Source organism: Plectropomus leopardus, chromosome 3 (genome assembly GCF_026936395.1).
Source record: "Plectropomus leopardus strain MGB_pleo_1.0 chromosome 3, ASM2693639v1, whole genome shotgun sequence".
Classification (NCBI taxonomy): domain Eukaryota; kingdom Metazoa; phylum Chordata; class Actinopteri; order Perciformes; family Serranidae; genus Plectropomus; species Plectropomus leopardus.
The window spans coordinates 34,688,630-34,714,308 of NC_142178.1; the positions used below are offsets into that span (position 1 = coordinate 34,688,630).

Sequence of the window (25,679 nt, forward strand, 5' to 3'; positions counted from 1 at the left end):
CTCTGCTGACATTTTTTTGTAGAACAGTTCTATTTTAAGGATTCATGTACACTACATGGACAAAAGTATGTGGACACTGTAACATTTCACACCAAAATTGTGAAATGTAGTCTGTGGACAGGGGTGTCCATATACTTTTGGCTATATCGAGTATGTTGAGTGCACAGCTGTGAATGGGAGCTCAAACTGTACTTCTTTCTATGTACCGCCCCCCTTTGGCCCTCCTGACTAATTGCAGCAGAGCTGCAGAAATATACTCTCACAGTGCAAAAGACAAAAGCACAAATACAAGATTTTTAAACATTTTTTTAAATATTATTTTAATACTTTTCTTAAAAAAAGATGTTGTACTCCATAATCTGAACAAGATGAATCTATTGACCTCAATGCCTCACTCAACAAACATTCCGACAGGTTGTTCTGGGTAAAATAAGAGGAAATCAAGAGGAAAAATAGCAAAGGGAAAAGAGAACAAAATAAACTCAAAACAATCAAATATGAAAAGGGAAAAGAAATGAATGAAACATTTAAAAAAAAAAAAGCGATTATAGAATCGAAAACACTCACAGATCTCTGGGCCAACCTACAGAAACCGGGAAAACCCTCCCGTTTTCAGAAAAACACAATGGCACACGACATCCCGAAAACAGTTAATGGACGATGAAAACATTTTAAAAAATAAAAACTAAAAGACGGAAAGACAAACAAGAACCTATTATACAGACCGAAGACGCTGTGACGGAAATAGTGGTGGACGAGATGGCTAAGAAAGACTAAAAACATGTACATGATGAATGGAAATAATACAAAAAGAGAAGATGTAAGTAATGACAGAGTTAAGTGCAGCTGCAGAGTGATGGGGCCTAGTAAAGTTTTGATGTACGATGATTTTGGAACCGCTTCTTCAAACTATTACAGAGCAAACCGCTGCATAACATTGGATTTAAAAAGGGGATAAAGGAAAATTAAATAGCAATAAAAACATAGCCTTTAATATAAAGTGAAAAGAAGATGCATTTTACATGTAAAAAAAATGTGAATGAACTTTCAGCACTCAATAGATTGGTTTTGGCATAGAGTCGAGAAAAAAATAAGTAAAACAGAAAAGGTATGAGAGAGAATAAGACAGACGAAAACAATCCTCTCAATAGAATCATAAAAAAGTTTTTTTTTTCTTCTTTACAGTAAATTCTACAAAATCAAAACCAGAGCTCAGAGATGAACACAGAGACGAGCTTTGCTCCCCAAAATCCAAATTCCTCTCATGATCTTTTTCATTGACGTTTCGTCGTATATAATATATATTCATGTATCTATTTATATATATAATATGTATAATTTGTAAGGGTATGATTGTTAGTTTACAGGCCAGAGCGCTAAGGCAAAGGACACACTCTGAAACTTTTAAAATGCCATCACTTCCTTCCTCATCGACCCCCCAGATGTTCATCAGACCGAAGCCTCCACCTCTCCGCTTAGTGACTGAAGAGAGAAAAACAGATGGAGGTAAAGGGAGGAAAGATGTCTTATAGAAGTGTGTGAATGTGGCCGGGGTGTTGCATTCCCACTGTGTCCTGAGGAAACAACCCAAGATGACCGTTGGACCTGACAAACTAGACCACACCCGCCCGCCCCTCCAAGTTAAAATCCAACTTAAAATAAAAAAAAAAAAAACGATATTAGGAGAGAGGAAAAAACAAAAAGTGATCTGTCCATTTGTAATTTGTTCACCCGTTCCTTTTAAACCTTCTTCTCTTCTCTCAGACACTAGAGAATAAGGTTTTTATAAATTTTCCACGCAATTTCTTAAGTTAAATCCTCTTCGGCGCCATTATTTTTTTTTTTAATGTAAAAGTTCTGTCCCCTCCATTTCTTTCTGACTTTTTTCCCACCTGAGGGAACCATAATTGATTATTTCTCTGTCCGTTTTTCCACCTGTCGCCCTCTGGGAAACCCAGAGCCAGCAACCGTAAACACCAAGCCAGACACCAAAACGTATCTGAGGTTGGAGGAAAACAGGGCTGCTTATTTCAATTTCACTTCCCCCCTCTCATTCACATGACACAAGCCAGCTGTTTCAACTACTGAGAGAAAGGGACAGTTACTATCAAGTCTGTGAGTGAGTGAGTGTGTGAGTGAGTGTGTGAGTGTGTGAGCAGCGACTGTGTGTATCAGAGCATCGTGGTTTATATGCATGTGTGTATTGATGTTATTTATATGTGTGTGTGTCTATAGGTCCTTCTCTCACTCCTTTCATCGGCTTTTTCCCTTTCAGAACAGATTCTCCTCAAAAATGGCCATCAGGTCGCTCTGGAAGTTGATGTCGATGGTGTCGGCCATCTGCAGAACACACGAAAGAACAAGTATTTGAGACAGCTCTTAAAAAAAAAATCAAGAATGAGTGTTTTATTTTCCACAGTTTTCTTCGTACCGCCTCTCTCCTGCGCCTCTCCTGCTCACGGCGGCGTGCCATCTCCCTCTGGTCGAGAGTGTTCTGTGTTGCAGAGGAGGGCGTGGGCGGGGCCTGTGGCTGTGCAGGTGGGGCCTGTGGTGAGTGGGTGGGCGGGGTGGAAGCCGGAGGTGTGGGGGCAAGTGGTGACTGCTGCTCCTGGCGACGGCGGGCATCATCTTGCGCTCGGCGAGCCTGCTCCATGGTGTCGTCGTCGTCACGGCTTCTAAATAAAAAAGGAAAGAACAAAGTCAGACGGCTGGCTGCAGCTGACCTCCTGTGAATCTGAAGTTTTATTTTGTGCTGCTAAAAGATATTTAGCTCCTTTGTTGACACAAGAAGGTTTTAATATACATATTTATACATATTTGGAGATGTTAAATTAGGTTAAAAAAAATGCTTCCTATACCCGCACATGCTGTTAAAATCGCTCATGCACATGGGGGTGGATTATTTTTCTCCCAATTTTAATTCAGTTCTTGCAGACAGTACAGAGTAATGCATCAACTATAGGTTATAGCAGAGTGTCTGCATTAAAGAAAAAGAGAAAGAGAAAACACTAACAAAAATACTGCTAACCCTCCCAACATCCCATGTCTGCTGTGGCCACAGTAAATGACTAATTAGTTGAATACGTATACAAACCCTGGATAACAAAAAAAACAAATACTGTGACTCTAACATAGCTTATAAAAACAAGTGATGGCTGATAACAAGAAGAACACAGATCACCTGAATCAGCCGTGCATTTCCAGTCACAGAGACAAAAACAACTCAAATCCTGGAGAAATGAGCTCATGCGCATGAAGATGTCACGTTAGGTCACGTGATGTTGCGGTAATACATGACGAACAGCTAAATGTAAACACAGTATCAGCTGATCGGCTGATCGGCTCTTCTGATCAGCATTCCAACTATAGATTATACTAGTCGATAACGATCAATCAAAGCACCCTTATCTTTGGGGTTCAATTTATAATCCAAATTTTTTTGTTAAAGTTATTTTATGCCCTAAATGATTTACGTGAATTATTTAGTGTTTAAAAGATAATAAAAATAACAATGATAACAGTGCTAATAATAAAAATAATAACATTCTAATAATAGTAGTAATAATAATGATAATAATACATCTGGTATGATTCTTAAGCTTCTCATCAGTTTTTATAAAGGTCCCTCAATGTCATCGTCTAAGACAGTGACTCTTGCTGGTGAGCAGTGACACACTCCTCCACTGTCGTCCCTCCTACCGTAGCTTCTCCTGCTCTCTCCTGGCCTGTTCAGCCTGTGCTTTCAGCTGCCTCTCTCTCTCCTCCTTCTCTCTGGCGGCCCGTTTGAACTGTTCGAAGCTGTCGCTGGAGGAGCGCACGGATGAGGCCGGCGTGGACTGGGACCTCTGAGCCAGGCTGGCCCAGGAACCCATGTTCTTTAACTGCACATAAGGTAAAAAGACAAGGAGAAGTGGTCAGAGAATGACGGACTGAGTGCAGGAGAGAAAACAGACAAGCCAGAAGTCGTTGTAATACACCTGTAGACTCTCAGACGCACCTGTGTCTTCTTGGGAGCGATGGGAGTTTTGGGCTCTTGTTTGATTTTGTTGTCTTGCTGGGAGCAAGGTGGAGCTGGGGAGTCTGGGAGGCGAGAACCGGGACGAGAACCATCCAATGGCTTCACGTCTAACCCTGACACAGACATAAATACGGATTAACTACACATACAGTGTGTACCTTAAGTCAGGGTTCCTACATATTTTTCCATTTCAAAATTTCATGCTTTTCCAGACTAAACTTTCCAGACTTTTTGTTGGACTTTTAAGACCATATTTAATATCATCCAGCCCTTGGACATATTGCATTTACCTCTTGTGGCAAAAAAGTTGGAATCTTTCTGCTGTCCATCATCTCTGCTCAATGCGGAAGTACACTAACTGATGCTGCTGATACTGGCGTTTTCTTTCAAACTCTTTTGGCCGCGGTTGTCCAGACGTGAAGGCAGCTCTGCGTAGGAGTGTGCGTTCAATTGCACGCCATACTTCTCACTTTGCTTTAAACCGCATCAAGCTTGCCCTGGCCTACACACTGTCATACAGTGGTACAACATTTTGGCTGTTCTGGCTGCCTGCTACAAAACGGCACCAAAACTACTCTGCTTGTATGATCAATTTATTTTTAGAAACTCTGAATTTAGTGTTTTAGTCTCTTTCCATACTCTCTTTTCTTTTTTCCCATACTTATCCAGACCTGGAAATTAGTTTAATTAGATTCCATACTTTTCTATACTTTTTCCATGTATAAGAAATGTGATTAATAATTGGACAGGGGGTCAGAAGCATTAATTATTATAACAATTAACACATAAAAGGAACTGATATTCTGCTATTTAAGATTCTGACACTTTGATTAAGAATTAGTGAAACACATTTATTTTTCTTACTATGTTTGTTGTCGTGTTTGTGTGTGTCTTGACGCATAGCAGGGCTAAAGGGCGAGGGGGGCAGGACTGGCGACTGGGAAGGCTTCTCTTCTTTGACCGCCACCAGGTTGGACCTCTGCTCCTACAGGCAGACACAGAGCACATTCACAGTCTATTATCAAGAATCAAAAACAAAAGAAAAACACGTTATGGGATGTTCTCTGCATTCAAACTGTTTTTTCTCCAACCTGTAACTGGATCAAAATACACACTGATTCAAATGAGACACAGCAGATTTTGTTTTTTTTAGCACATAGAGTTAACACACACACACACAAAGCATAAAGATAAATGTGGCTCACTTACATGTTTCTTGGTCTGTGAGGGTGAGTGCTGTCCCATCGTATGGAACTGAGGCATCTGAGGAGAATGCATCATCAGGGGAGAAGCACTCTCACGCAGGCAACCTGGGAAAAAACGAAAAAGATATTCCTCCATTTAATTCTATATATTCTATCTAAGCATGGTGCTTGTATTTTAAGGTACCAACTGCAACTGCAGAGTATCTTGCAGTGCTTCGATATTTAACCCTCTGAACCTGGACAGAAGACAGTTTTCTTGTGCTGCACTCAGATGTCTTTCACAAGTTTTTAATCCTCTGAACTCTGAGAAAATTGATTTATTTCAAAAGCAAAGGAAAAAGATAACGAGCCACTTAAAAATGCTGACAATACAATTTCAGAGAACTATATTTAATTGCAATTTTTAAATAGACATTTTCCTTTTTTTTTTGTTTAGTTAGCATTTTGGGTTTTTTTTTCCTTTTGTTTTATTTTTGCTAATTTTCTTGTACCTTTTGCTGATTTCTTTTATGAGAACAGTTTGCCCAGGTTCATCATTTTGCAGGTTGTAGTTGTCCTTTGAAAGGAAGCTAACTTGCTCCACAACATGGCCAGAGACAGGTACGACACAATCTATTAAACTTGGCTTTCCTTTAACTGGTGTTCGAGCCCTTGCTATAGTGGCATTTATGTGTCTCAAAAGAGTCTGAGGAAGCGGAGGAGGAGAATGTGGACACGGTCGTGGCTGAGGAAAAGAGGCCAACTTGGCACACAAATTCTGCATCAAGAACTGAAAGTAAGTTATTAGCATCTAGTAACATTTAGCAGAGTCATCCTGCATTTTTGTTGGTTGGTTAGTAGACGTAGCTCGTAACAGTTACACAGTGCAACGGTCATCCCAAATTTCTGACAGTGATTTTTCAGAATTTTATCCAAGGCTGTCATTGGTCACACAACCATGACAATGGCCATTCTTGCACCTCTCTCACCGTTTTAGAGCCATGACCAAAAATATCACCACATTTCTGTCACATTGGTTATCTTTTGTCTGGCACAGCTCAGCATCGCACAGTGTATACCAGCTTTATGGATATCTTACCTGTTGAGAAAGGCTCAGCTTTGCTGCGTGGCGATGGCTGTTGTTGATGTTGCATCTGTTGTACCTTCTGCTGCAGGGCAACCCCCTTCTGCTGCTGTGACGCTGACGTATGCGTATGAGGGAACGGCTGGCGCATGTGTGCGTGGCCTGAGCTGTGTCTCTGTGTGGGGGCGGGGGTGGGTGTGGTCACAGCTTGCGTGTGCATCGATGGCATCAGCTGAGAGGCGCCCTGCGCAGGCGAATGCGTGTGCAGCGGCTGCGTCGGCGCGGTGGGCCGAGCCTGGAGCGACTGCAAGAAGGTGTGAACCTGACTGAGGGGCGGGGTTTCAGAACTGGTGGGCGTCGGCTCTTCGTCGTCCTCCAGCAGGGCTTGGGGAGGTTGTGCCGAGAGGGTCCCCAGGATGCCGTGCGATGGGGGCGAAGGGACGCGGGGGCGAGGGACGGGCTGGGGGAGAGTGAGTGGAAGCGTGGGCTGCAGCTGGGGTGAGGAGGCGGGAGGCAGAGAGGGGAGGGAGGACGGGGGAGGCTGAGCGGGCTTTGGAGGAAGTGCAGCTGCTCGGTTGCTAGGTCTTGATGGTTGCTGGGGAAGAGCATTGTGGATCGCTGCAAACAAGACAAGATGACAGGCAACAGTCAACGGCAGGGATAATACATAAATGTCGGGAGAGCATGTTTATTGAATTGAGTTGTTTATAAAATTGGAATAGCGGTTTATATTGTATAACTGGGATAGTTGTCCATATCGTAGCAGGTTGTAAAATTTGGAAAGTCGTTTCTGTAGAATGTGAATGTAAACATACGGGTAGGAATAAATCAGTGTGGACTTCTTGTTTTTGTTCATTGCACTACCTGTAAGGCTTGTGCGTTTTGTTTTTACATGTTTGAAATAAAGATTTATTCATTATAAAAATCACAAACATTTTTGCTGAAAGAATAAGTACATGAATTAACTGAAAGTGACTGAGAATTATTTTACAACAATTATGATAATCATAATTTTAACCTTTTTGATTATGTCCCTAAAAAATGAATGTTATGACTGTTTCGACAAACCCACTCTTCAACGATCAAATCAAAATCCTAACGTATAACATGTCACAATACTGATGCTGGATACTCTCAAAATGCCATGACTTCTGGACTATGACTGATTTATCAAACTTCTAGCTTCTAAAATGTGATGATTTGCTACTTTTATCTGTTAAAATTAAAAAAATGTATATGATAAATTTTTATTATCACTTGGTATCAGAGGACTGTTGGCCAACACAAGGTGTCTGAACGCAATTTGGATTTTTTTTAAAAATCATTTTCTGTCATTTTACAGACTAAACAAAATGCATCAAGCAGGAAAGTAGTCAACAGATTAATTCATAAGGAAATTATTAACAACAAAGACACAAGCTGTGCAAAGTGTTACTGAAGTGCACATACCTGGCGAAGGTATGATGGGATGTTGGTTTAGGAAAGGGTGCGTCTCAGTGGGCGTCTGGCCGGTGGGTGTGTTTGCATTGAGGAGGCCAGTCACGAGGGGGGCACCAGCAGTAGTAATGGTTGGGTTGGGCTCTGTGTTCGACTGCGTCAGGTGAGGGTTCATGAATTGAGCCAGAGGATCAAATCCGGAGCTCATCAGCTGTGAGGAGTCCAGAGGCTGGACAGGGGGAGGGGGGACAAACGGCGGTTTAGACTGGACCACTTGAGGCTGAGTCTGGGGCTGAGGCTGAGGCTGAGGCTGAGGAGCGACTGGGCCCGCTCCGCTACCGTGGGACAGGTGGTGCAGCCTCTTGGTGTCTTTGTTAGTTGAGATCTTCCTCTGCTGCTTGGGAACCAGCCCTGGTGGACAAAGGGACATGAATTAAATGTAGGATATATATATTGCAAATTTACAGTATAATGCAGACAATGTTGTGTGTGTGTGTGTGTGTGTGTGTGTGTGTGTGTGTGTGTGTGTGTGTGTGTGTGTACATTACCATTCTCAGAGTCTTCACTGTCAGAGGAGTCACTGCTGCCCGAAGATGAGGATCCTGTCTTCATCTTTGTCACATTTGTCATTTCCAGAGACTTCTCTGCTGCAACAAAGCACATCCATAACGTTCAGAAACTGACTGACAGCTCACTTGTTTAAACACAAAACGTTAGCAAATATGCAGGAAAAACACTGGAAAAAAGTCTCTTTGCAGAAGTTATAGGGCTAATACATGTATGAAATCAAAATAACAATATTAAAACAAGACTTAATTATACGCTCACTGGTGGAGAGTTAACACGAGACTGATAATAGTCAAATATCGTGTTACAGCCAGCAGCCGGGTAGCTTTTTACTCAACAGTGCTACGCTAGTTCGTTCCCTGTTTTAGATCTTTAGCTGTATATATATGTATGCTGTATATATATCCTGTATAAAACAAACTGAAATATGGATAAATGAAATTAGATGAAATGTTTTTTGGTAACTGAGATGTCAGAAATTCAACACTATTTAATGATTTTCTAAGGCCTAATATTCCTACATTGAATTTAAGACTTTTTAAGGACTTTTTAAGGACCTGCCTCTCTCATCTTCAACATACATATATGACAGTAACATCAATCTTCTCCTCTTACTCTCCATGAGAAGGCAAAAAAAACATTCACTATTCCTTTAGCATTTTTCAATTATCAACATACTGTAAATCACCATATAGCAAACACACGCTACATTATATACAATGTAATCAAACACATGATACATTTTGTTTGTTTTGAATTACTCATTTGGACAACAGAAATCAAAATGTGAGACACTGAAAGCCAAAAATATATATTAAAAAAAAGATAATATTGACTGATCTCGCAGCCCTGAATATCGTCATTGTTACTTTCATCAAAAAACCTTTTAGGTGATGTGAGTTTTTTGTTTTGACATTTTAACTGACACGCAAAGTCAAAGCTGCAAAACAGGATTAACAAGTCTTCTCACAGTAAGTAGTTGTGAAGATGTTTCACTGCCAAATAGTTACATCGCCTGTGTTTGTTTTGGGTGGCAGAACAACACCTTCATGTGCTTTGAATCCGTTGAGGATTACTAGAATCACAAAAGTCTCATGACAATTTTAAAGGAAGTGTTGAGTGTTTGTAAAAACAGCCTACCTGACGGCTTTTTCTTTTTCTTGAGGCAGCTGGAGACATATTTCTCCAGCTCCCTCAGCGTGGAGGGCTTCAGCGTCTCGAAGTCAATCTCGATCTCGTCCGGGTTGGAGTTCTTCAGCGACGGCTCGCGCGTTTGGATTATGTGCACGACGCGACCCAGTTTGTCACCGGGCAGCTTGTTGATGTCCAGGCTCAGCTGGCGCTTCTCCTCGTACGACATCGGCTTGCACCTGTCTGCGGACACGCTCCCAAACACATCTGGGGAGAAAACATGACAGCAGGTTGATACTGTGCCAGTCAAAAAAAAAATCATGCTTAACATATCGGTCTAATACTTACCCATTTCATCTTCCGCTTCAAGAGAAGCCGAGGGGACGAGAGGAGTTGGTACAGGCTGAGGGGGCATAACTGGACGACTGTTTTTGACTCCTTCTTTCTTTCTGTGATTGATAAATAATTACATTACATACCAGTAAACACATTTAGAGTGCGGTGCAACAGTCTTAGGCCACCTTAAGCTTTGTTATTTTAGCAAGGGTATTATAATAATAATAACAATAATAATACATAATAATAATAATACATATTTATTTCTCAGTAGTCTCTTTATCACAATAAAACCAGAACGTACAGGAAATATGGATAAGAAATATGTAAACACAATTATTTCTGGAAAAAAAAAAAAAAAACTTAAACAGGTTAAAGTATTTAGTGTGACTTCCCTTTTCACTTAGTATGTCTTGAACAGACAATATGAGATTCACAATGCTAATCTTGTGGTGTATTTACACCAAGTTGCATTTAAGACATGCCCAAAACTCATATGCAGGATTATGTTTATGTGTTGCTTGGCAACAGTTCAAGCAGTTGTGGAACTATTTGTTTTGGCGGAGCTCAAAAAAAAAAAAAAATAAATAAATAAACAAACACATCATAATCTTTTGTCGTTAATTACTGTTAACTAATAAATTCTACTTGTTGAACTGTTGTATAAAAGCAATATCACAGGAAAGGGAGTACTGTTGTACTGTATATCATCATGGCTGTGAATATCTTCGGCATTCGTCACAGCCATGATGATATACAGTACAACAGCACTCCCTCTCGTGTGATATTGCTTTAATATTTATCCTCATTACAACTTTGCTAAAACAACAAATCCACGGTGGACTAAGACTTCTGCACAGTATTGTACAATATCATAATTTATCTTATTTCCTCTGTAACACCTACCCTGTTTTTTTCCTTTCCTTCTTTACGCTGATTGGATCCTTGCTGCTCTTGTTTTTCTTAGATGTCTGAAGCATCACAGTGGGAGGCGCCTCTGCAGGTTCGTCTGCACCCATCTTCTTCTTGTGCTTTTCTTTCTTCTTCTCCTTCTTCTCCCTCTCTTTCTTCTTGGGCTTGCTGGCGGGAGGCTGGGAGAGCGCTGCCAGCTGTTCGTGGACAGCTTTGAGCTAGAGGACACAAACACACACAGCGGTGGTCTCAACAGATGAAAAGAAAGCATCCTGCACATTTTACGTCTCCGTGTCTCAGTGTTCACCCACGTTCAGTAAAGCTGTTTCCACGTGGCCCACCCACCTGTTGTGTCTCATAAGCCTCCCTCCCCCTTCATTTTCCATCCTCTAACCTGTTCCTGTAACTCAGCCAACCGATGTTGCCGTTCGTGTTCTGAGTCTCCTCCCGAGGACTCCGATTCGGATGAACTGGAGCTGTCGTCTTCCGAGACAGCAGAAGGAGGTGGGGCTTGTCGAGTGGAGGGGGCAGGGTGGAGGGCCGTTGACGGGGTGGGAACAGGGGCAGGCTCCTCTGGCTCATCAGGCATTTTTGCAAAGCGCATCTCAAAAACGTCCTGTTAGGATAGAGGACAAAAGGAGAAACTGTAAACTCTACATGAAGCACAAACCAATAGGTATTCGTTTAACATGGGAATAACAAACTAGGCTTTATCAGATCCCAACCACTCACAATATATGGACACCTAAACTTTATTTTAAACTCCTGTCTAAGAGGGGAACTAAGTTAAATTCTACATTAACTCAGTTTAACTCTGTTTTAAGGGTGTTATTAGTTCATAATACTGTATACTGTGCTGAAAGTGGGACTGCATGATCATGTCTAAAACAATAATCATGACTATTTTGATCAATATTGATGTCAGAATTATTCATTGGTTTTAGAAATAAAATATTTTCATTGGACTTTCAAATTAATTTACTTCCATGTTGTGCTACATTCCTGCAAAAAATTGCATAAAAATAAGACCCGTCCTTATTCACAGTGCATTTCCCAGAGGCAACATATAAATAAACTATAAAGATAAAAGCTCTTCATCACCTGAATTAAGTGCATCTACTACAAGCAAAATACATTAAAAAATGGACCCAAAATATTGGCTAAGTAAAAATAAATATGCCATCTTAAATGTCAATATTATAGTTAGTCATGTTTTTGTATTTGCGGAAAGCCGAAATCGTCATCGAGATTAATAGTCAATTATTTGTTAGTTGAAAGGATGCATCAAGAAAGTAATACATAAACAATGCACACTGAGTGGGAGAAATAGGAGGGTCAAGGGGCCCACAGTTCATTTTTGCCCTGGGTCCCCTGAGTAGGTTAATATGGCCCTGGTAGTAGTGTATATATTTATAATGGATTGCTTGACATGTGTGACTTGTTTACCTGTAATTTGCGTGCCATGTTGACCACGTCATGGTCTGGGGGATTGTACTTGTAACAGTTAGAGAACATCAACCGAACGTCTGCAGCAAATTCTTGAGCGTCTCTGTACGTTCTGTTGTCCAGCTTTTTCTGCAGGAGAAGAAGAAATGCACCACTATTTAAAGAACCCATCCAAATTCTCAAAATGTCATGTGCCATGCTGTGAAAATGAAGATTATCTAATCCTGAATATTTTCTTTGGGCCAACCAAACTGCATCTATAATACCAATTATAAAAAACTGACAAGGACCAAAAAATTTACAAAATTACATGAATGCATTGTTTTACCATGCACCCCTACGAGACTGCCTTTGAGGTAAAAGAAATCCTAGTAAATAAAAAAACATAGGGACTGTTAGGCGCATTTTACACTCTTTTCATTCTTAATTTTTTGATAAATTTTGGCTGTGTTCATGCTGTGTTCAGCATAAATGTCAGCAAGAGTGTGTATTTTTTTTAATCTGGGAATTTCCAGCTCAGTTCTTACAATAATTCTAAATTACTCTGTGTAAAAGAATTGTTACATTTATACCGTTTACTGCAAAAAATGCACTACTGAAACCAATTCAAACTGCAATTCCTGATCCCACAGCCGTCAAAGCATAAAAACATGCATTGTATTATTGCCATTCTGGGTTTTTGCCTTGGAATTTGTAATTTTTTACTATTTTCCACCTGATACTTCATTTTACTATATTTGGCATATAGAGAAAATACATGCTTTTTCCATGAGATGCACTGTCACAATCAATATTGTTGCAAATCACTGACATATCCCAGGCTGTGATAATAAAAAAAAGTCCACTATGCATGTAGTATATTGAAAATAATACATTTTTGCTGGGGGTTTTCTTGCATCAAAAATCATAGTGGCATCATGACAAAAAGCTGGTACTTAAAGGGTTAAAAGTTTACAAAATGAATAAATATTTGATATAAATGATTAGGGCTAATGTTGGTCAAAAAAATTCACTCGATGATAGTAGAAAATAACATTAATGTAAAATATATACAGTGGTACGAGTGTGTGTAATATCTAAGGGTTAATCAAACTCTTGATATTCCTCATTCTTTATAATTTACACGTATCAAAAACAGAACTTTGGCAACTGTATCAAAACCTGCATTATACTGACAGACACACATGGTCCGTTACAGGTTAAATCAATTCTAATAAAATCACCTTGATGGTGCTGAGATCCATGGGGTGCTTGATGATGTCATGGTAGTCGTGGAGGCCGAGAGCTTTTACGTCAACGGGCTTATAGAAAGGCCAAGCGTATGCTACATGTTTCTTGGACAGCATCTCTCTGACGAGGCGTGCACAAAAACGCAACTGCTCCTGCCGCTTCTGCATAACCGTCCCTCCGGTCTCCAAACCGCCCCCCAGGTGATGCTGAGAGTCCGGCTGCGACGTCTCTTTTTTAGGTGTCTTAGAAGGGCGACTGCTCTCTCGCCGCGGCCGGGTCTCAGCAGAGACGGGAGATGATTCACTGAGCTGGTCGTTGGCTGTGGGTGTGGTGGTGTCTGCTTTCCTCTTCTGGCTCTTCCGTTGCTGTTGGAACATCAGAGATCAGAGGTTAGAAAGTGACAAATCAGCTTGGGAATTTTTTTTTTTTTTGTTTTACTACTAACAGCTGTTGACTTCTTGATACCTTGATGAGGGCGGGGGAGCTCTGCAGCATCGGAGCGGGATGGAGACCTTGGTGTGTCTGCGCTGGAGGGGGAACAGAGGTCATGCCCTGGGCTAGGACATCAGGTGTTGAAAGAGGGAATGGAGGTCCCAGGTGGGGTGCATGGGAGGCAGGTGTGGGAGGCACACGCGGGGGCTGAGGCTGGACCATAGGCTGGGACAGAGGGTGCACCAGGGGCATAGCCACAGGCTGGGCCAGGGACAGGACAGGAGGGCCTTGAGAGGTGGGTGTAGCACGGGTCTGTGGGGTGGTTGCAGGGGACGAGAAGCCCCGTGTGTGTGGGGTGGTGGAGGGGGACGATGAGTCTTGGCCTGAATCTGACTTGATGACCAGACCTGGAGGCAAGAAAATAAACCAGAGTTCAAAAACATTTTTACAGGTAAATTTTCATGACTTTTGCATGACTGAAGCAAATCTTAAAGACAGCTGTCACCAGCACAGGGGCATGAAAACACTAGACATTCTTATCCAGGCCTTATGTTTAAACCGGTTTACTGGATTATGAAATATTTAATGGTAAATAAGCCTGAAACAATCAAGATGTGATTCAACAAAACATGTTCCATGGTAGGTGCAGCTGATGATGAGGGAAAACCAGTTCAGACAACATAAGATCTGCACATACAGGCCTGGCTGGTTAAGTTAGTATCATTTACTAGTCACAAACACAATCACTACCTGTCAGAACACCTTTGCTATTGACGGGAAGAGGCAACAAAAGCTGTATCACAGTATTTTAAAGCGTGTTACTTCCTTAACTCATACCTGGCTCCCGTCTGCCGCGACGTCCCTTGGTGACCACAGCAATCTCGTTCTCCTCCTGCGGCATCTCTGTGATCTTGTGGAGAAAGACCTTTTCCAAAGCCTCTGCCATTAGAACAATATCATCCCCAGGCTAAACACACAAACACAGAGACATTTTTAGAAGGAATACGCTCTCTGAGCAGATGCTTTCCTTGAAAAAAGTATTTTCCTTCATCACCTGAACTTCAAGTTCAGGTAAGTCACATGTAAACAGAACTCGTGTGGCCAGTGGCTGACCTTGTTGTAGATGTAGCAGTTTGTGAACATCGTGTTGAAGTCTTGGATACACTCCTGGGCATTCCAGTAGTAGTTGTTCTCCAGACGTTTTTTTATCGTGCCCATGTCCATCGGGTTCTTGATGATCTTGTAGTAGTCCTTCAGGGAAAAGGAGAGCAGGCAGAGAGTATTAAATTGTGATGTTGTCTGGAGTTATGTGGGTGAAAAATGAGAGAAAGCAAAGATACAGACTTCGATTGCCTTTCTAAAAACGCTCATTCAAAGATTCAAAATGCACAACTGATATCACCTGTGTCATTTGTCACCTGTAGAGCACATTTTCTTGCTATCAACAAATCCCATAAAAACATCTAAGTCAATAATAAAGGAACTGTCTGCAGCCAAGACTAGGGATGGGGATCATTAATTTTTACTGATATCTATGCCATTATCGAGACTACTTAACGATCTGAGTCTTAAATTATAGGACCACAGGACTTGAAAGCAGTATCGATAAGCTCAAACGTTATTGATTTTCAGGTTTCCAGCGTCACAGTATCATCTATCTCAGAGCCCTTTGGTGTTTTTGTAGTTGATTTTATAAAATATACAGACACAATAATATCGGCACGTCATCAGTATCAGCAGATATTGGCTTTAAAATTATAAATTAAGTACCTGAATCAGCCATGATGTCTGCTGATATGACAAAGCAATATCTTCTTTTCTTTATTTTCTTAACTCATAAAGTGGACATGTGCAAAACATTAACCATAAATTGATGTATTTTTCTTATTTTGCACAATAAATAATTATTACATACATTGAAAAGCATTGCATTTTATTTCTCCATCTGCTGGTGGGCCCTCACAACAAGAGCATGCATAATATGATGTTAATTCCACTACAGAAGAGACTTAATAATCACTTAAATTAGGTGGGGAAAAAAGCGAATGTAACGATATTGGGTTTCAGCCAAATGAGTTGTTATATATCAGAATATCAGAAATTTGGAAAAAAAAATCCAATATCATGCACCCCTATAAAATCGTGAACATTTTTTTCCATTTTTTGCTTATTCACGCCCGACTTATAATCTGGTTAAATGTTTTTTTATTGTGATGAAAATGGGCCGTAAATACTTACTAGTGCACTAAATCCCTGTTAAGAGTACTTCTACTACTTTACTACTATTTTTTAAGCCATTAGATCACTTTATTGTTCACACAACAGAGCGTCCTGTCTGGTGATTGGGATATACAATATGAAAGACAGATTTCTTTGTTGTTGTTGGCACACATGTTCACAAAATAGTCGGTTGCCATACATCTTTACTGTTTATAGTCTGTTTATTTGGTCTGAACAACAACTTTAGTCCATGTTGCAGACGCAGCACACAAGTCAGAATAAAGCTCTTCGTGTCACAGACGACCCCTCCCCAGATTTGTGCTCTCCTTGGCATTAGCTCGTCGGCAGGTCCTTCAGAGTTCCAGATATTTAGCCTGTTAGATATCTGGGATGCAGCTCGCAAACAGTTCACACAAAGTACTTGAGTGCTGATTTGAGAGTACCAAGCCAACGCTATTTTGCTTCCAATTTGGGGCTTTTGTCAGGGAGCTCCAAAAAACTGTCAGCAAGCGGAAAACTAGACATGAGCAAGCACATATGGAAAACTGCAGCATTTTCTAGAATTCAATTTAAAAAAAAAAAAAACAATATTGCTATTTTGATGACATCAAAGTGTTTGGACTTTGATAACAGAAAAATGAACACATAAAACTCACAGGTAAATTGAGTTTGATCGCATCTACAGGAGCTTGGAAGGGCCATGCAAAGTGGTGTTTCCACAAAGTCTTCAACACCTCTTTAAGCAGGAACTGAAAAAGAGCAGAATCATACAAAAATCAAACTAAAGTCCAAACATTTAACAAAGTTTACACATGTAGTAACACACAAACAGAAATATCCGTACCTGTAGCTGGTTGGTCTGTCGTTTGGGTCTGGAGGGGTTCCATGTTTCAGGGGGTGGAGGGTTGAAGGCGAGAGGCGGTGGGGCAGAGGGAGGGTTCTGGCTGCTGCCAGCCTCCAGTCCGTCTCCCATCGCAGCGGTGGGTTGCAGTGACTGAGCAAACAGTTTGAGTGGATAGGACCTGGCAGGGGCAGGTGGGACCGGAGGGACCCCCCTCAGGCCATTACACTCCTCACTCGACGCTCTGGAGGGACAATTAATGAAAGCATCATCATCACCACTTTCACTACTGTTTCCATTACTGTGCTTGCTAGTGACGCCACCTCTGATTCAACTTCCCCAAAATGCAAATTACAATCAGTCTCATTATCACACCTCACATTAGGGCTGGGCGATATGCCTTTAAAATAATATATATAATATTTTAAGGCTATATTGCCATACACGACATATATCTCGACATTTTTAAATGTAATTTAAACTAATTGTCATGTAATAAAGTTGAATGCACTACTGTTATAATAACATTTAATAAAATGTAGTTATAAGGTAGTAAAAAAGTTAAATAAAGTAGTAAAGTATCATAAGAATAAAATAATCAGAGCCGGACCCATGTGTTTTTATTTTGAAGGACCAGGCGCGTCTCAGGCAGGAAGTGTCGATGTTTTTGCTGTGGACTTAAAGCTTCCAGTGAACCGTTGAATTTTTAGCGTTAGCAGCAAGTTAAACAGATACCACGGCCTTTAACCATGATGACCACGATTCACTCTGAGCAGGCAACAAACAAGCAGCTCTCCAATTCATGCATTGCAAAATTTCCATGTTGCACTGGTGCTCTGGTTGCAAAATATGATTGGAGTTCTGAAAATACGAATACATGCCTCACCTGCTCACACTACCGCCACTACCACTCATTTAGTTAGACTGTTACCGCAGCACTGTTAAACTTGACAATTAATTCACTGCAAGCTGGAAACAAACTAATAGCTCTCCAGTTCATTTATTAATAGTATTTACAAATCATAGTGGTGCTCCATGGTCAAAAAAATGACTAAACAGCCACATTCTGGAGCTCTGCAAAAGCCCTGCTTTGTGTGTGTGTGTGTGTGAGTGAGAGAGAGACGCGGAGAGTCACAGAAGAGAGAGAGAGAACCGAAAATACTGATAGCTGATAAAAACGACAATTTGTACTCGTTGTTCACAATATTGTCATAACGAATATATCGCACAAAGAATAAGCCAAAACACCTTGAGTATATTGGATATATCACCCACCCCTACCCCAAACCTGAAATCAACCAACTTCCACATCAACCCAGTATCAAGCAGTTTTCTTCAAGTTCTGTCTCACTATCAGTCCACAAAGTTGCATATTGCTTTAAGACTTCTGCTTTATTGGTATCAGTATGTGTGAGAGAAAAACCTTGGCAAGGTCAACTTTTTCCCCCAACAAAAATACACACCATCTCACCTTTGGAATTGTAGCTGCTTTGACAGCTATCAAATTTGTCTTAATGTACCTGATGTTCTCTCCATTGTTGCAGTTTATTGTCTCTGTTTACATGCAATAACAAGTAGATTCATTCTAGACCAACTGCAACCGGTTAAATTCATGTCTAATGCTTGGAATAAATACTGGATCATAGCTTAGGATCAAATAAAGGCTGTTCATCTGCAGCCTTTTAGCTTCATCAGGTAGAAGTGTAAATAAAAATGGAAACATCACAGATTTTTACACTTCCACCAGTCATACCAAGGATTTATTGAAGTTATAGGACATAAGTTACAGTATAAAGCTTTAAAATAGCAAAACACTCTAATAACACTGGTTTACAATATGTAATGCTGAATTTCATTTGACTTAAGTTGCACAGATAGTGCGAAGCAGCTAAAAGAAATAACAGTGCAGGTGATTATACAATGCCAATGTTGCATATAAATCATTAACATGATAAATCACTATAAATCATTAACATCCTACAATGTTAGCATGGAATTTCTAGAAGATATGATTTCTGACTCTATTAGGATATTGTTAATTTGTACATACAGTATTTGTAACTGAGTTGCCACATCAATTATCAATAACGTCTACCATCCAAATAATATTCAAATGAGCCAACAGCTCAATAATTCAAAAAAGATGCTGGATAGCATGAGGTATAATCAAGTCAAGTTTATAACATATTCAACACTCATATTGTCATTTATAATAAAAATATGGAATGAGGTTTTGAGCTGTGTTTTAGACAATCATCCAACAGTAACAGCTGCATGATAAACATCTGAAATGGGACATTAGTTATGAAATAGCTGTAACACTTTTACTAGAAAGCAGCTGAACATATTCCACGAAAAGTAAGAAGCAGTATTTTTTACTAGGTGCAGTCCATCTGGCATCGGCAATTCAATCCATGTTTGGAATTTCAGTCTCTTTGATAGAAAAAAAACCCACGAAAGACAGTCTGGGCTGCAGGCACTACTGCAGTGAAAAACTGTACGTATCCTGGTAATTGGAGAGTAGATGCTTCACTCATTAAGTACACATTAACATGCAATTAGTGTGCTGGAATAAACATTTGATTTATTTACAAAAAAAAAAAAACGGTCAGTTCTATCATGCAGCACTAAGGTCGGTCTACTGAATAGTACTACAGCAGAATGTTACAATTTCCAGTTAAAACTTGGGTAGGCAGTTTTATTTTGGCATCATTGGGCAAGAAACCCACAATCAACTTTGAGCAAATTGTAATTCAAGTGTTTTGAGAGAAAGCTGAATTTATGCTTCCCTTTTTGGCTCCGTTTTCAACAGGGCTGAACCTGACTCAGAATTATGCCAATTGAATCGGATTTGGCAGTTCAATATGAACATTCGAGGATCGTTCTGTTTTCCATATAAAGTTTTAAAGTTCAAATGGGGGCTCAGCAGGACATTCAGTGTGACAGCAGCATTCATGTAATACAGTAAATAAGCTAACGGCCCTAATGACAAATTGTAAAAGTGCTACAACATTTTAAGCCAACACTAGATATTAAACAAGTCAGAAACTGCAGCACATTAACTTGCTGTGAGCTGTGCCAAGTATCTCCTCCGTGCCTCAGCTGCAGAGTTTTTTTCTTTCTTTTTTTTTTTTTTTAATTTAGGTTTTAATTTATTTGAGGACCAAAATGCAACATGCATCATCCATCTTCTGGTTAGCGCCTTTTTCCCTGCTGCCAGTAGGATACCTATTAAGTATTTGCCTTTACCTTTTACTTCAGGGGAGATATAGCCTAAATATATGACTCTGAAGTCTAATGGTATATGTGTATTAAAAATGGTTTGTCTTGCTATGTGTATTTCCTTCCAGTAATTTTCACAGGATTTTTTTTTTTCAAACAAGACACTGGCAGATTCTATTTACTTTATATGGTGTAAGCAAATACAAGGGGATACTGATGATAATAACAATGATGATGACAAGATCTTAATTCGGAAACTGAAGCTTAAAAGTGTAAAAAGACCAAAATTTGCCATTGGTGAGCAAAACATATCCATTATTAACGCCTTAATACACCAAACGGTTAATTCTGACACATCTCAATATCAAAAAGACAAATTATTTTCTGGAGACTCACATGTTTGTTGCTATGCAGCTGCTGTCTAATCCAACTGTGTGATCATATCTCAGCTGATGAGGCGACAGTTTCCTGGGGTAACACTGGAGGTTTGTGAGCGATGCTGTGGGGGCAAGGAAACCACAACACACAGATAGAGGGCCGAGTGTCACGCCTGAGAGGGAGATATAAAAAGGAAAGAGGGGCACCTGAGTTCAAGCAAACTCGTAATACACTACCAGGTAAACATTTCGCCAAGCTGTGTTTAAAGCAGCTGTGATCAGAGCCCATAATATAAACAAAGAACAAATGGAATTTCCATACAAAAGGAATAACACAAACTAATCTCGGACCAGCCCTGTCTGTACTGTTGTCCTTATGCATTAAACATAATACAAATCATACATAAAATTTGTCACTTAACCCTCTGAGACCTGGAGAAACATCATTTTTCTAGTGCTGCTGTCAAATGCCTTGTATGAGTATTTTAATCGTTGAACCCTGAGAACATTGGTGGAATTAAAAAAAAAAAAAGACATGGGGGGAAAAGGCATTGAGCAACTTTGTAAGACATGTTCCACAAATTACTAGATATAGAAAACCATTTTTAAAAATATATGGAAAAGGGAGAAAAAGCATAAGGAAAACTATATTTATATGTATTTAAAATTATATTACAACATTAGAATTTTTTTGGCACTTCTTTTTTTTTTTTTTTAATTTTAGTGTAATTTTTTTTGTACTTTTTACTAATTTCTTTTGTCGCTGCTCATTGCCTTGTTCTCAAGTTTTTGAAATAAATCAAGCCAATCTGTTCAGGTTTCAAAGGGTTAATGAGGGGCCATAACCCTTCACCTTCTTTCTGTCTGATCTTTCTACACCCCTGCGGCAAAATTATCCATCTGTTCTGCAAACAAGAGACTCTTATGAATGTGCATTTTGACTCTGCATACAATCTTCCATTGCTTTGTTACCCCAAGTTAGGGAAAAACATGCGCACAGCATGGACCATGCGCATGGACCGTGCATATGGAATGTATTGGTATGTTCTTTTCTTCATTCCCTCGGGAATCAGAGGAATGAGCGGTTTGTAAGAAGAACATTATTCTTAGAATTCCAGCGGCTCTTTAACAGCTTCTGTTCCCAAATATTCATGTCAGGGATTCTTTGCTGTTTGATGTCATGTGTGGATTTATATTTCAGTGACTTTAAGAAAAAGCTGGCCGACAATGACGCGAGTTCTGCAATTTCCAAGGTTTATAGATGAATAAACTGAATTCTGACCTTGAACCTTTGCAGATCCGAAAGCCGTCTGATAGTGTTTGTCATTGGGCTCAAGGGTCATTTTTTGGAATGTCTCTGAGGGACAATCTGTCTATGCACTAACAAATACAATAGCTCACCTTCAGTCTTGTCATGAGCTGACATTTTCCTCCCTTAATGACTGCTAAATTTCTACCCTCAAAGACCTACATCTTCATGCTAGAAGACTAATTAACAAAACATATATGTGTGTATGTTAAATACATATATACAGGGTTCCGACGGTCATGGAAAAGCTGGAAAAAGGCCTGGAAAAGTCTTGGGATTAGTAAAAATCATTTAAAAGTTTGGAAATGTCATGGAATTTTGTTGTGTGAAATTTAATTGTTAGTCATCTTCCCTGGATTGTAAAATAAAATAGCGGCAGATTTATTTTTTGTAGCTGTTCACATAATGTAGCTCCAATATGCGTCAGTGTGTGATGTTTTGTTCACCATCAGGTATGTTTCTTTATTTTTGCCCCGCTTTCCATCTCTCCCTTCAAGTATGTCAACAAGTTGTAATTACGTTTCAAAAGAGTTCATATCTGATACATTTGACCAATGCTGGGGAAGTGGGGCAATTTTTTTTCTTTTTTATTATAGGTCCTTGAAAAGCCATTAACAAGTTAGAAAATTTTGAGACCCTTGTATATACAATGGTTGTAAATACTGTACGATTAATACCCATCTCCTGCAACAGGTCTATATTACAAGCTGTTAAAAAGCTTTTCAGCTGCATCATACTAGAGATTTGTCTCTTTCTTAAATGAAACCAAAACAATGACAAACCAAATAACTAACTTCTTGTTGTCATAAGCTTCCAGACATTAATTTCTACTGCAAGAATACAAAATAGAGTGTTTGATAGTATTGTTAGTCTTTACTACAGTCAATCCTCTGTTTACTGCTCCTAACCAAGAAAAAAAAGTCGTTGTTCTCCTCTTATAGCCTTGTAATATTTATCTTTTAAAGCAAAATCAGTTTTGTGGTTGTTGTGTTAAAGTCTTGTTATGTTCATCTTTTAATGCGTTTTTAAGGTGTATGCCCTTAATGTCAAATTATCCCTTTGAGGATGATATAAAAAAGATACTGTCCAAGGTATAGTATCAGTGTTACAAATTTCATTTAGGAATCAATAATAAAGGCACATCATCTGTATGGACAGATTTTTGGACAGATTTTTTAAAAAGTAACAAAGTGAACATATGCAAAACATCAACCCTAAGTTTTGCACCATAATTGAATATTACTTACATTTAAAAGCACTGTATTGTATTTCTCTATCAGCTGCTGGGCCATCATGATAAGAGTATGGATACATTTATGTTAGTTCCACTGCAGAAGAGACCTGGTAACTACAATTAGGTGGCAAAAAGTGGATATCCATTATAGGCCAAATGAGTCCTTATGTATCAGCATATCAGATATCTCAAAAATCAAATGTCGTGCGTCCCTAATTTCAGTGTTGTGACAACACCAACCTAAAATGTGCATTTTAAATGGACTGTGGGGACAAATTTCTTGGTACACTACGTCCAAAATTGAAATGAAGAAATGAAAGGAAATTACACTGAGGTGTCAGTCTAACTTATCATTAAAACATAAAAATATAATTCTTCTAACTGACTGGTAGATTGTGGCTAATGGTTTAGCCTTGAGGCTGTAAAAGAAATCCAACCGTGTCCTGAGTGTCTACCCTGTCCCGACACGATGCAAATGCGTTCAAATAATGTAGCCGTGTCGCAGTTAATTTTAATAAAATACCAAACGCCTAGTCAGTAAAAAGAATAAACGTACATTGACACGTGAATTCATTATTCTACAAAATTTATCAGCCATTTTGCTACTATTTCGTATCACGTAGCAGTTCTTTTTTTAAACTGCCGGTAGCGTTAGCTGAGGAAAGCAAATAAGCTAACGAAGCTAAGTGTCACGAATAATGCTGTTTATTTCTAATAGTGAGCCCAAAAACACAATTTAATCCAAAAACAACTTTGCTCTGTACCTTCGCCTTGCTAACCTTCCGTGACAGTACATCGCCATGTCCACTGTGAGCAGCTGACAGCTCCGCACGTAAACGGCCTTTAAGAATACAACTTGGACGGGATTGATATTCTCGAAATGACGTACGTCGCACTTCTCGTGAGCTCCTGCGCCATCGCGCGTAAACTACGCTGCCGAGAGGACGTAACTTATGTCACGAATACGGCCTACGGGGCTACAAACAAACAGCCTAGCAGCTAACAGGTTAGCATGAGACCGACCTGCAGCTAACGTGCACACTGACAGCACGGAGTGTCCAATGCCACCGAAACGACCTTAACGCGAGTATTGCGAGAAGGAAGACACAACACTGAACATGCACAATAACACCAAATCGCGCTAATTTAAAACACAAAAAATGATCTATCTCGTGTGCCCGAACCGGTGCAAGGCCTGCGGAGACAGCTCATGCTCCGCTTGCCGAAGCGCACACTGACAGCGCGCGAAAAACGCCCCCGATGCCCGTTGTAAAGCTTTCACCGGATCACCGGGGTTGTATGCTTTCGTTTGGTATAGCAATGTCATCCACAGAGAGGCATAAAATGCTATTTTTACCTTCTTCAGTCGGTTGTCAGCGCTCGCAGACCTTCCTCGCCCCAAATCCAGAACAAACAGTCCCTTTCGACGTAGATGACGTCAGACGCACGGGGGCAGGCCGAAAGTTTGTCAGCTGAAATGTCACCCGCAGCTCCGCCCCCTTTCCCCGGGGCAACATCATGCAATACTTCGTAATGATTTCAGTCATAAACAGGTTGGTGCGCCTCAGACTAATTATGTCTTTGATCCATTTTGCTTAAATAAAGAAATCTAAAGTAAAAAAAGCGCGTAAATTCACTCAATATGGATGTTTTCATTCCGATTCGTCACAAAAGTGTGGTAAGGTCATTGAGTGCATATGCTGCACAGCCATGAATTTTTTTCTGTTCTTTTCACTAATTCACTAAAATTTGTGGTGTTAAATGATGGAATAGATTAAAAACAGAGTTAAAGCAATGCTCAAACATGAAACAATTTTTAAAAATGTATAAAGATATGATTTTTTGTAGATATGTGGTCACTCGGTGTTGGATGAACATGGATTATGGTATGTGTTGCACTGGTTTGAAGTACTACTTATTATTATTTTCTTTTTTTCTCTATCTTCTGCAATTTTTTTTTCTAAATAACAATGTAAATATGTTGCATATAGAATATTGTGTAATTTTTTTTTGTATGAGATGGAAGCAAATAATTTTATTTTCAGTAACTAATGGAGAAGGGGTAGGATTTCACAAGTTTTTACTTCCTCCCACGCCTTTTGGGATATGTGTGTATGTTTGTGTACAACTATGTTATATCCTTATTATATTTCATTCTATTTTTTAACATATACAAAATAAATAAAGTTCAAATTCAAATTCTTTGTTTAATAAAATGATGTACAATCTGAGGAGCATCACATTACAGATGAAATAGGGAGAAAATTAACATAAGTGCATCAAGAAATTTAAAGTATTGAATCCTTAAAGTAATTCCAGTAATTCCCCTATTGTCATGCATGCTGGTTAAATAGAACAAATAGTTTATTTTTGGCAACATTTTAAGGAGACATGGAATGAAGTGATTTTGATAAAATATCACTATTTTTTGAGAAACTGTTTGACTTACATAATGAAAATCAATGATAGTTTCAGTTTGACAGTTTATTGCTGTCATAACCGGTGTTAATTTTGGCAATTTAAAAAAAAATACAACCATTTAAAATTTGCGTGTCCCTCTCCAAAGCCAAAAAAAACACAAACAGAAGTCCTTCACCAGTGCTTAAATATATATATATGATGAAAGATTTAGTGTAGCGTACACGTTTAATGGAAATTTTCTTTACCATACTGATAAGTGAGATATTTATGAGGCAGCA

General features: G+C 39.5%; 1 protein-coding gene across 3 annotated transcripts; it reads right to left on the minus strand.

Annotated features, from left to right (window-relative positions):
* Positions 1–293: 293 nt before the first annotated feature.
* LOC121942698 (bromodomain-containing protein 4-like) lies at positions 294–24,474 on the minus strand. 3 transcript variants are annotated; one of them, XM_042485980.2, is made up of 22 exons: positions 24,338–24,474; positions 20,457–20,610; positions 16,842–17,082; positions 16,654–16,746; positions 14,891–15,028; positions 14,615–14,744; positions 13,811–14,184; positions 13,339–13,710; positions 12,116–12,244; positions 11,064–11,285; positions 10,664–10,887; positions 9,770–9,870; positions 9,431–9,688; positions 8,272–8,367; positions 7,736–8,134; positions 6,302–6,904; positions 5,228–5,328; positions 4,883–5,003; positions 3,998–4,131; positions 3,700–3,881; positions 2,432–2,675; positions 294–2,340 (listed from the first exon to the last, which is right to left on the minus strand). In XM_042485980.2, the coding sequence occupies exons 3-22, from the start codon at positions 16,968–16,970 to the stop codon at positions 2,272–2,274; spliced, it is 4,119 nt and encodes a 1,372-aa protein (XP_042341914.1). In that variant the 5' UTR covers positions 16,971–17,082; positions 20,457–20,610; positions 24,338–24,474; the 3' UTR covers positions 294–2,271. The 3 variants fall into 3 exon arrangements, with proteins under 3 accessions (XP_042341914.1, XP_042341913.1, XP_087930326.1); XM_042485979.2 differs by having other exon boundaries at positions 8,272–8,370; XM_088074200.1 differs by lacking the exon at positions 24,338–24,474 and adding an exon at positions 23,745–23,818 and having other exon boundaries at positions 8,272–8,370.
* Between the last annotated feature and the right edge of the window lie 1,205 nt (positions 24,475–25,679).